A 13047-nucleotide genomic window follows, 5' to 3' on the forward strand; every position below is an offset into this window, starting at 1 on the left:
ATTTTTTATGAAAAAATAGACTCGACTAAATGCAAAATACAAATCGACTTCGAGCTCTGGTACAAAGTGTTTTATTAAGCTTCCTTTCTTCAAAAATGCGCTACAAATGATTCAATGACAATTTCATTAGGATAAACTGCCTTGAAAACTATAAAGTTCCAATGAAACTACAAAAAAGCAAGATTGCTTATATTTTGACATGACTAAAATAATTTAAAACCAATTTGTGTGCCTGCTATTTTAACAAGAACTTATTTAGGTATCCTGCTGATATGAATCTGTGTATGAGATCACACATTTTAGGAAAACACATGTAGAATGTAGGTTGTAGAAAATTATGATTGTATTTAAATTATATCCCGCCATAATGTCTGGCGGAAAAAATATTTTAGTTAACAATAATTATATATCTTGTATTGCCATACTACTTTCTTAAACTTTAATGGGGAATTAATACTACATGCTCAACTTTTACATAAGATCTGTTCAATACTAAAAAAGTTCTTTTTTGTGATAATTGTGGAATTTTTATTAAAATCTATGCAGTCTATTTGTCGTTGAGAATCATCATCTGTTGCATTGATTACATCACCAACTACATCTATTGAATCTTCATCATTATCGTCGCTATCTGATGTGTTATAATTCTGTCCATAATGTTGTGCAATAAAGTCAGCTCTCAAAGCTTCTATATCTACTGAAATACCCTTAGCTCGAAGCTTTCGTGCCTGTCTATCAATGGCTTTATTAATCCTTTTCTTACGGCGCGCTCTAAATGTCACGAATTAAATTATTAACTCGTTGAGAAATTGTTTCATAATTACTTACTTTTCTCGAGCTTTTATTTCGAATGACGGTATTGGCTCTCCAGAACATGTTTGAAGTTGTGCATTATGTGCTGGTCTACCTGGACCTTTTTTTGTGTTTTCCTTCTTCCTCAATTTAGCTCGCCTGTCAAAAGTAAATGTGAAAATAATTATTTTGTTTGACTAGTAAAGTTCCCCGTTAAGCATGATGAGAAAAGTATTGGTTAACGGCTTATATGGGGATTGGGGATGCATGTAGGGTCATTGAATGTTTATTTTAAAATTGGAATAAGAAGGATTGATTGAGATTTATAAAGCTTACAATTCAATTAGATCCTGTAACATTCAAATCCATTAAGCCATTAAAAAGGACCACCATTTCCATATTGCAAGATAATCCCCGAATGAACACGCTAAAATCCAGGAATTAGTAGACCTTTTTACATTTATGGAACTTGTCATGAAATATCAAATACCAGAAAAATAAGCCTGAAGCCAACGATTACGAGCTTCGTCCCCATCTCCCAATCCTTTAAGCCAAATTGCAATAAAATTCTGTACTGAGAGATGTTGTGTATAAATGACCACATTTCAGCTTACCTATTTTGAAACCACACTGTTATTTGATTCTCCTTCAAAATTAGTCTCATCGCCAGTGCTTCTACAGAAAGAAGAACAAATTTTCATGTATTTAAGTAATTGTTTTAAGTAATATTTTTTACCTCTCATAAAGATGTCGGGATAATGACTAGCTAAAAATGCTCTTTCTAATTCCTCTAGTTGCCATGTATTAAAATTAGTTCTAGATCGTCTTCTTTTTGATAATCTATTGTCTTCATCTACGTGAGAACCTGAGAAAATGAAGAAATTAATTTTGTAACAAATCATTAATTTTTGTTAAATACATTTAATTATATAGCCGCAAAAGCTCAAAGGAATTAATGCTGAATAAAATTATTTGACAAAACTCTACTTTCCATTAAACGGCGAGCATGCTCAAAAGCATTCAAATTGAAAAACATAAACAATTACAAATTTAATGAAAATTTCAATTGATTTTCATCAATTACGCTTTACTTCCGATGAAAATGAAAGTACAATTTTCCAGACTCTACACAAACAATTAATTCAATTCATTTGAATAATAAGACTAATTTCAACGAATCAATCTCCAGCATAGAAACAAATCAATTGTTTTGATTGACAATTGAAATTAATTCATCAGTTAAATAAACCAGAACTAATTCTTTTATTTCTCGGGTATAACAAATCATAACAAATTTAAAAAGTTTTAATTTCAAGGGATTAACTTATCATCTTGCTTACATTGTCTCTCTCTCTCCATCCATTTTAATGTTGTACAATTTATGATCCTGTTTAGCCCTTTTTACATTCACGTTTAAAATTCTTTATAGTAAAAGTTTATTCTATTCCGAAAAAAAAAGTCGTACGCACTTGTTTTCTATTTATTTGAATGAATTCATGGTTATCCCAAGGCGTAACAACATTATTTACAGCTTATTGATCCCAAATAGAATTTTGAAGTGTGAAAGGGAATTGAAATGATTGGAGTCAGTAGCTTTTGAATATAGGATGGATGTAAAGAATTGAAATATTTTTTTTGTTCATAATGTTAGCAATAAATATGCTGGACATGATAAGTGGGGTTTAAGATGATTGAAAAATTTTGCAAATTTATTTTTTTGACACAGAGCCATAAACTGTATGAATATTTTTACATGAGATGTTCGTATTAGAAAATGTATTAGACTTGACATATGCTGATAATGGAATATTATGGCAGTGGTGGGCAACTTATGTACTGCAGCACACTGGTAAGCCATGACAATTTTTCAAAACCCAAAAATAGTTTAATCGTCTGAGGCTTCATTTTGAAATTTTCAGGCTAGGTCTATGTTTATGTCCAATCAATAAAATATTGAACAGGTTCACTACACTAGTGGTTAACCGCGAACATATTTCTAGTGATGCAGAGTGCCGCGGCACAATAAAGGTTGCCAACAACTGTGATATATTTTGGCTAGATAAGCATGGATGCGTCACTAGCTTTAATAAAAAATCTATTTTATAGGATGTGGGCTAGTTATTCTAACATTTTATTAATGTGACCCATACAGTGATTTGTATTTGTAAATTTTCGGGTCAACCTTAAAGTGTTTGCAGATCTGCAGTTTTGGAGGATCCATATTTAAAATCGATAGAATTTTTTGGTAAAAGAATAGAACCTAGCTAATATTTAAAGGACCCAGACATAAAAATTTCCACAAAATAATTGTGCTAATAAAATGTAAAGGAATATCCTCCCTTCCTTCTCATTTTCAGCTGCAAGGAAAAAGTTATCTAACTTCTTCATCTCTATTCATTCTGTTAGTCCCTGTTTTTCATTCCTAAGAGACTCATAAATTTCAACCAGTAACAAGTCTCCCTATGAATTATAATTTTGAGCAACTTAATTATACTATTACAATGATGCTATTGTTCTTAATTATCCTACTTGTCTTTGTGACATTTTTGTGATGCAGTTACAGTATGTAAACAGATTTTGTTGTACTTAATCATGCTAAAGATTCTTAAAAAATGAGTTAAATTTTAAAATAATAAAAAGTTGTGTGATGAACGTGGAATTAAATAAACAAGCAAGTATATGCAAAAATAGAATCCGATAAATCCCTCAGGTCATGAAATTGAACTTCTTATAAATTGTGTACACAAATTGACTTATTGCCTGCTCACAAAAGACATGCGCAATAATTATATTATGACATGGATAGTTGAAAACACAGAAAATGAAATGAAATGATTTTAAATTCAATTGATAACATTATAAATTAATTATGTTCACAGTTTAAGTAGTCGTAGGAATGATAATTTCAACTGCTATACATGTGAAATTGTTAACAAGGAAATTATTGAATACAGTGAGTTTATGTATGTAAATTACATATTCGTTTTCATATTTTTTTAAAGCAGTTCCATATTTATTTTTTAATTATTTACTTGCATGTAGAATTTTTTGTTTCTCCTTTTTGATGTACATTTGAAGCAATAAGTGTAGCACACTAATGACATAATTTAATTTGCAAGTGTTGTTTTAAAAATTTTTAGTGAATTATCATGCTTTATAAAAAAATGTTAATTAAATATCCAAAATGCAGCTTTAAGTTCAATGCTGAATTCTATTTTGCAGAGTTCGAAGTCAACTCTAATGTTATTTGAAGTCGATTCCAATTCATACAAAAATAAGCTATGTCGACTTCGAGCTCTCCCGATCGACACATATTGGATTGTTGCCACTGTGGTTTTGTAATAGTGTTTAGGCAAAACTGTGACTTACGGCTTTATTTAATAATCAAGATGTTTATTGTTTGAAGGTCTAAAATCGACTTATTTTTTTATGAAACAGGGTAAACAACTATGTTACATTTTAATACAATTTAAATTACAAATAACTGTTATAACACGCATCGACCAAGCGGCAATATACTTATCATTAAGTAGCAGCTGCTAGGCTTAAACAACCAAATTTGCTAAATGACAGCCATTTGGTTCTGAGTATACTGCCGCCTCATCAACGTACCCGAGCGATACAAGTGAATCTTTTTAATAAAAGGAGCTACTTCATTTGTGTCGCTCGGGGAAGTGGCAACATTTGAATACGTATCAATCAGGAACTGTTATTTCGGCTGTTTTGTTGTTTACATAATTTAATAAGCATCACGTCTCACAAAATTATTAATTCAAATGAATTTGATAATCAAAACTAATCAAAATTTAACTAGTTTTAGACTAATCTACGATCTTCTAAGGAAGCGGCATTAAAATTATTTCAAAGATATTTTTTCTAGTATGAAAAACTACGGGGTGCATGAAGAAAAAAAGAAGAACGAAATGTTCCGACGGACTTACTCTGTTCATCATTTGATTCATCACTGCTCGATGTAGGATTTAAGGATGAGTTGTCGATGTTTGGGTTTTTATTGCTTTTTTTAATTCCGATTTCACAATTATTAATACTATTCGGTAATGATGGATGATTAAGAAATGACATTCCAAATTGCAGAAATGGTTGCCAATTAACCATTCGTGATCTCGGTGTAAATTGTGCAGCAGCAGCGGCTGCATAAAATTGCTGAAGTGTTGGTTGTAAATTTGGTAGTTCTGACATATTTTATGATGATTATATCAAGAACATGGCAAGCAAAAAAAAAAAAAACGGAATAAAATGTGCTTGATGATTACTTTTTAGTTAAATACAATCGATGTACATGTGGCAAGGAAGAAACACCGATGAACATTTCAATTAATTTTTTCTTTTTATTCCCATCCGTATGTATATATTATTTCCATTTAACAAACACCATCAAAATTGTTGTGCATAATATTCATTTAAGCAGCAATCTATAATTTAATATTTTCACTCTTTTTAAAAACGAACTAGGTATGTGTATACATAAAATCCAGTAATGTAAATCAATTTTATTTCAAAACAATTTAGCATATCAAAATGAATTTATAAAACTGCAAATCAAAATCATTTTCAATATGCACAAGGTAGATTATTTTCTTTCATTTCCCCTCACACTCATTTCTCAAATGTCAGTAGAACTTCAATCATGAAAGAACAAAATTATTTCTTTTTTAATACTGTTGTTGTTTTTGTTGTTGTTGCTTGCTTGCGTTTCATTTTTCACACTATTAATTTCCGTAAGCATTTATTGAATATTTTTTTGTCGTCATTATATTGTAAAATTGTCAGTTATGATAACTTTATTTCTTTTGATATCATTTGATATTTTAAATTATAGCACCAAAATTTTCATGTTTTTATTTCTCGTCCATTAATTTATTTATTATCTCCATTACACGTGTATATACATTATTATATGTACATATAGTTGTTGTTGTTTTTGTTTTATTTTATGAAAATCCGTTGTCGACAAAGAATGAGAATGTACTGAAAAATGAGACACTTATATCAAAAAAAAAAAATGCAAAACGATGAACACAACTTCAATTTTCAGGATTTTCAATGAACTAATACTATTAGCATGAATACAATGCAATACAATTTCCTTCTTTAAAACTTTTTTTTTTATTCAGCATTGTGAAGTGATCTACACAACACATAACATTATAATATATCATCAAAGGCTGTACTGGAAATATAAAACAACATTTGCCCAAGAATGAAACATATATTCCAAAGGCGTGTAAAATTATGAGAGAGAGAAAGGAACAGAAAGAGAGAGAAATGAAAAAAGGGAAAAAAGTAGCAAGCAGCAACACAACAACAAAATCAATTTGTAGAAAGGTAAATTATGATTGTAACAACACAATTTATGCTTTACTGTTTTATGTCTAACATTTATGTCTGTGTTAGTTCTCTCATTGTGGCACATATACAACATAAGTCGAGAGAAATTTCTCTCAAAGAGAGGAAAAGCTAAATGGCGTGCTCGTAGTAATTTCTTTTTATCTTTTTAACGCATGAACTTTTTGCCCATTTTTTGCTGATTGGTTCACAAATTTTACTTCCTTCTTTATTTGATTTAATACCAAAAATAAATTTTTTTGTTCTCGGTTTTTATTTCATTCATGGAAAAATTTCCTAAAAGATGAACTGGATATTGTTCTCGTCACAAAAAATGTGGAAATAAAATTTAATCAATAAATTTTATTTCATTTTTATTACATTTAACTTGTAAATAATTATGCTCGGTTGGGACAATTTATTAAGATAGCTATTTTTGCGCTTGCATTTCGAAACTTTTTCGTAAAAATAAATTTGAACTTTTGAGTCTAAAATTTGGTACCAAAAATATTTTGTTTTGCAATATTTTGCCATGATTGCTTTTATTTAGTGATGTAATTTTATATGTGTTATAATTGCTATACAATTTATTTATGTCTCGAAAATGCCTCTATACACGTTCTCGCTTAATACGCAATTGCTTAAATTTTCCAAAAAATATATTAAAACTATCATAGAAATATGTTGGCATTTTCAACGGTCATAAAAATTTGAATTTTTTGTAAACACTAACACTATGAAATAAAAGTGTTGAAATTTGATTTGTGAAATTTTCAACTTTCAATTGAACTTTGTTAGTACAGAAGTATTGCAAATGCTTCATTTATCACTAATCTAACTAGCAAAAGCTAAAAAATAGTGAATGTTTTGATATTTGTGTAGAAAAATTTGAATTTAGCTTTACAATTTTTTTGTTTACATATCCTAAAATATGTTATATTTGGTTCCAACGATATTTTGTCCACTCGGTATGGTCGAGTAAAATCAGGATGAGAATATCTATGAATTTTGATTATATTTAATGCATAACTTACGAAAAATGAATCTTTAATTGAAAATTTTAAAGCTTCCTGTTTTTATCTTAATTTTGATAAAATTGTAAAATTTAAATTTTTAAATTAATTTCTAAATAAAGTTGAGGCTATCATGCCTCCTTATATCCGTTCAAAATAAAAATTTCCTTCAATCTACTTTACACAATTTGTATTCTCTTTCCTTTCATCTATCCACGTATCCCCGTTTTAATCAGCGATATGGCAAATTTAAGAAACAAATAACCTTGAAGCGGATGAATTTTTTATGCTATTTCTTTAAAGCATCACAAGCAGGGATGAAAAATTTCAGGAAATGACCTAAAAAATAAATTTAGATCTCAAAATATTTCAAAACAGCATGATTTGAACTTTCCAGGTAAATTTAAAAATTGCTTTTCTCATTTATCAGCAGCATGAAAAATTTGGGATTGATTTTTAAATTGAAAGACCGTCTGCTACAGATGTTTTCACACATTTTTCAAACTTAATTGAAATCAGGTAAATTAAAAAATTTTGCGTAATTAAAAAATTGATTGAAATAAAGTCAATAAATTAAACTAGTGAATTTGCGTAAAGGCAGGATCAGAGCTCGAAGTTGACTTTTCCATACTTATTCCATAAATATTAAATACAAAATTTGAGTAAGATAAATGTTCGATGTATGTTTGCCAAAATGCATTAGAACTTGAAGTCAACTGGACATTAACTATTTAAAACGTACTTTTTGTGCAATCGGGAAAATCGCACTGAATGTAACCTCAAGCGACCCATTGCGACGAATCGCAATTTTTGCCGTAAAAACGGATCGATATTAGTCGTCACGGTGCTATCAGGGCAATTTGGAGTCTTTCCGTTGATACGACGAAATATCAGAGGACATTAGGAAACTAGCTAACTAGTAATGAGTCAAAAATTGTGAAAAGACATGGACCTCAGTTGAAAAAGTTTAATTTCCAATAAAAAATAAGTCTGTATCATAGAAAGAGATGTAATCCCTTTGTCAGTACCAAAATTTATGTTTTCCTTAATCATTTCCAAAAAAATCAGTTTATTTTCAATGTATAAAAAAGAATCACAACCCCAAAAAAAGTACAGAATATTTTCCCCTTAGATACATTTATGCTGCCACTTGGCAATCATAGGGAGGTTAGCGGTTAGTATTTCAAATGATTGTTATTGTCATAAGGTTATAGTGGTAATAAAAAGTTATGTCTCTAAATAAAATTTGTATTGTTAGCTACTATAATGCAAAAGGAAGAAGATGAAATAAGAGAAAGGGATAACATGTTCGGAATTAAAATTACAACTTAGAATAAATTTAGAGTAATTGACACTGATATGGTAGTATTAAATCAATTCAATTTAGCACAACAGCAAATAAATTTAAAGCAATGAACTTGGTTTGTGCATGCAGAAAAAAAGCTTGTGATGTTTTGAAAGTGCCGAAAAAAAGGTATATAATTTGAAATTTAATTATATGTTTGTGCATTTATTTCAATTTCAATTTCAGGTTGTGGAGAAGAAATTAAGAGATCAAGTTGAACATAAATTTACATTTTCTTTTCTTCTTCTCTTTTTTTCAGGGATCAACATGAATGTAAAATAAAGAAATGGAAACAAGCGGATAATAACATTCAACATATTTTATTATAGAAAAATATTGATGTTAAAAGAGATATTAAGTGCGAGAATCCCGAGCGACACTAATGAAGATGGTTCCGCCAAAGAGTTTTAAGGGCTTTGATAATTTACTTACTTACTTCGCTGGCCGTAGGGATCAATTGTGATCCATGGCCTCCCTTAGATGACGCCTAAAGCTGGCACTAAACCTTTAGCTTTTCAGATCCATTGAGATTCATAGCTGCGCTAGGGCTTTTCGTATCTAATGATTGTTTAACGAGTGGCCAATGCACTCGATAGACCTAAACTTTATAGTGGAATAAGAATCACTCCTTTGAGGACGTTATTATCGGCTTACTGTCTTTTGACTACAAAGCAGTGTTTCCACTGCATATGATTCGAAAGGACAGACGGAAAAGTTTCTCCTGCTAAGTCTCGAACCCATGGCCGCTTGATCGATATCACAATAATTAGATTTCAGTACGAAACCATTCTGCCACCAAGCCACCTCGACTCACTCGGGCATAAAACTTAATAAAAGTGATAAATTCATAACTCATTTCATTAATCGCAATTTGAAAATTCAATCTATTATTTTTTTATTCATATCGATTAAATTAATAAATTAATAGACACAAAATTATTTCATCTATAAAAAGCATAAATGATTAAAAATAATCAAAAATGCCGAATCAGTGTCTAGTAATTTTAAATAAGAAATAACGTAGCTGAAAGTGTCCAGATGAATTTTTAAAAATACCATAAAAATATCTTTATTTCGTTTCATTTCTTTTCTTTTATAGTAGCTTGATACGCCTGTTTGAAGCAATACCTGCTGTGTCAAAAAATTATCACTTTTTCACTCGTTAATAACAGTTTCGTGTTGATTTCTTTTCATTTTTAATAGAGGTTTAACTCGAAGAGAAATAAATTATGACACAATACTTTTATCTCTCCTTTTCTCATTTTTTTTCTTCTCTTCTGTTAGACATGGACAGAAACTAAGCATTCGGCTGTTTGGACCAGCTTTTTTTATGATTGAGATGTTTTTAAAAAATATATATTTTTGGGGAAGATTTTTAAATATTTATTAATGTTACAAAAGAATTCAGTTTCTTCCAAAGAATAGATCAGTGGTGGCCAACCTTTTTTGTGACTTGGCACATTTACAATTTAAATCTTGGATGTATAGCTTTTTCAGTTAAAATTTGAAATGCATTGATATGTCTTGATGGCAAACCTAAGTAACTTATAAAGTACACTAGCATACATCCTCACACAGGTTTTCCAGCACTGCATTAGATAAATTAATTTCTTATGTCAGAAATCAATACGTCGCAAAAGAATCTCCTTTTGAGAGAGTAAATTCCCGTTCTAATCTTTCTTCAAAATATTATTTTTAACCAAGTATGGTCTGCCTACGTGATGTCTAGTCCAGTTTCTTGGTGACTATATTTAAATTAGAATTCAAATCACTATAAATTATGGTTGGTCAAGAATTTGGATTGTAAAATTTCGATCGTAAAATTACAACAGGTCTTAGGGAACTCGAATTTTAAATGGAGTTGAGGCTACTTGAGTTTGTTTCACCACCCTAGGGTGGAATCCACACAGGAAAAGAATTCCAGGAGTTCCAAAATCAACATCGGTTCTCAGAGAATGTCTGTTAGATGCAAAAACGAATAATTTGTAAAAACTTTGTGATAAGACCAGTAAAAGGGTCAGATTAAAAACCATTTGTAGAAACATAGTCTCCACATCGGATCATGGTTCCAGTAAGTAATCCAATATTTTAAATTCTACATCATTCGATATATTCTAAGAATTAAGGGTATGTTTCAGATATTGGGTTTGGCACCTCTATTTGCAATTCCATATTAACTAATTTCAAACAAATGAATTAAGAATGAATAGGCAAATCTAACTGCAATTAGAAATGTTTCCATGTATCTACGGCGAGTCCAAATACTTTTTTAATAAGTTAAGAGATTTTCGATAGATATAACAAACTAAAATAGATACTATTATAAATAATATTATACAGATATATAAATATGATGACTAATCAAAACAGAATGATATTTTATGGTCTATAATAGCCGACTGAATAGAACGACATTTCTTCAAATAACTTCAAATTTAAATGCAAATTTCATCATCTCGCCTATAATTGATATTTATATTTTATGACCATCGGAAGAATTTAAAGAATTTTTCATCATACACAATAGGACAACAATAAATAAAGTTATTAATTTGGTATGATGCTGTGATACACAGGTATTTTTCTAACAAATTTCATTTTTAAAATACCGTGAAAAAAGTATTTCATTACAAGATTTTTTTGAAAATTAAAAAAGAGAACCGAAAAAGGTGATATAAAAAATATATTTTAATAATTTATTAATTTTTCAACATTATCGCCTCTCTCTACAAATTTGAAATCGTTCTTCATGTTCACACGTAAGTAATATACACATCTGTAGAGACCTTTCACTCCATGCCCTCCTTATTCCATTCAATAAGCTCAAGGATTAAATTTGTTGCTTTATTTAATCATCTTTCTTAAGTATTAAGGCTGAATCTTTCATCAAAATGTGATTAAAGCGCTGTTTTGACACATCAATACAGTCGTTAGGCGTGGAAGAAGGTTTGTCTCAAATTTAAATACCAAAGACTTTAAATCTTAATTTAATGGCACAAAACTTTTTTTTACGAATTAATTTGAAGGTCTTAATAATGTCTTAATCAGTCATTAAAAGCTAGTGGGTCGATATCGTTTGATATTTTATGCAAACATAAATTCGTAGGATTCAAAATTTTAACGATCGAAATTTTGACTATTTTTTATAGGACCAGTTCTTTATTATCAATATCGCTGAGTTGAACATTTATAAAGACATACAGTAAATTAGGATTGATTCAGGTTTGCAATATTAGCAGTATTTTACATCAGTTTCTGTGCTATTGGACTGTATTCGTAATTGATGAGTGATCTGGGTTCTTCAGAGACTTTTTTAGTCAATTAAATAAAATTAGAAGACTTAATACTAAAGTTCGAAGCGAAGCATTAACAGTATAACTTGTACGCTAGGACACCGCTTCGAGCGGACAAAAACATATTATAACTAGTTGATGGCAAGTTAATGTCCAGTTGATTAATAATTCTTTTGAGTCAAGTAAACTTAAGTCGACTTAAACCACATCGAATTCAAGCTCTGCTTAAAGCAATGTCTAAATCCATTAATTAATGATTTTTGTGTTTTAATCAATAACTTGGCAAAAACATGTGATTTTCAAGTTCAAATTTTGAACTTCAATTTATAGATATTCAAAACCTATTAAAATTTGAATTCCAGAAAACCGTTAAGAGGACCTTTGTATTCTTGTATTTGATAAAGTTAATCAAAAAATTTGTTCAGTCAAAGATGATTTAAATAACTTAAAAAGTTATAATTCTAATCGAAAAATGTATTATTTTGTAATTGTGTATTAGACTTCAAAATACCAAAAAATATCAAGCATATCAGCAATAAACAATTTTTAACAAACAAGCCAGATAAGAGCAAGAAGACAAGAGTAACTAGACCTTTTTAACCCCGACCTCTTCCAAAAGATTTGTTACATTTTGTATCACAGTCAATAAAAAAATTTCATTTGAGTCTGTTTTTTCAAATTATCCACACAATAATAATCTCAATAATAAAAATATGATTATGGTCATTTTTAACAGAGTAATTCGAATATACGACTTATACACATAAATTTTAGAGCATTAGCACCTTTAAACAATCAATGGATCTCTATATTTTGATAAACAAAGAAATTAAGTTTTATTATAAGATACATAGGAATGAAATGAAAATCCAAAATTGGTAAACAAAATAAATAACAACAAAATGAAAGAAAAAAAAACTAATCACGGGATAGATGATTAAGATGTTTTATTGAATTTAAAAAATATAATGTAGTGGTGAAAAGGTACGATCGAAAATTGAAGAAAAAAAAAAACGAATTTTTTTCAACTTTTTAATTAATTTTCTCCCTTTGTTATTCTCAATAAGGAATATCTATATATATGTGTATATATATATATTTTGTGATGTTCATCGCTATTCATTTTTTATAATTCTAAAATGTTACTAATTTCGTCCTCACCTTAAAGCATAAAAAAATTAATTTTTCTTACCGATTCCTTTATGATTATTTCTCGTGCTGTTGTCGGCTGCTTCAACGCACAACAATGGATTAAATA

General features: G+C 29.4%; 1 protein-coding gene across 1 annotated transcript; it reads right to left on the reverse strand.

Moving 5' to 3' along the window:
- Positions 1 to 424: 424 nt before the first annotated feature.
- On the reverse strand, positions 425 to 5806 carry LOC139088239 (homeobox protein unc-4-like). Its single transcript, XM_070637361.1, has 5 exons — positions 4734 to 5806; positions 1529 to 1657; positions 1407 to 1467; positions 829 to 951; positions 425 to 771 (listed from the first exon to the last, which is right to left on the reverse strand). The coding sequence occupies exons 1-5, from the start codon at positions 4990 to 4992 to the stop codon at positions 465 to 467; spliced, it is 879 nt and encodes a 292-aa protein (XP_070493462.1). The 5' UTR covers positions 4993 to 5806; the 3' UTR covers positions 425 to 464.
- Positions 5807 to 13047: the final 7241 nt, after the last annotated feature.

Source organism: Chironomus tepperi, unplaced genomic scaffold (assembly GCF_022539635.2).
Source record: "Chironomus tepperi strain 1889 unplaced genomic scaffold, CSIRO-AGI_Ctep_v1 contig_161, whole genome shotgun sequence".
Taxonomy (NCBI): Eukaryota; Metazoa; Arthropoda; class Insecta; order Diptera; family Chironomidae; genus Chironomus; species Chironomus tepperi.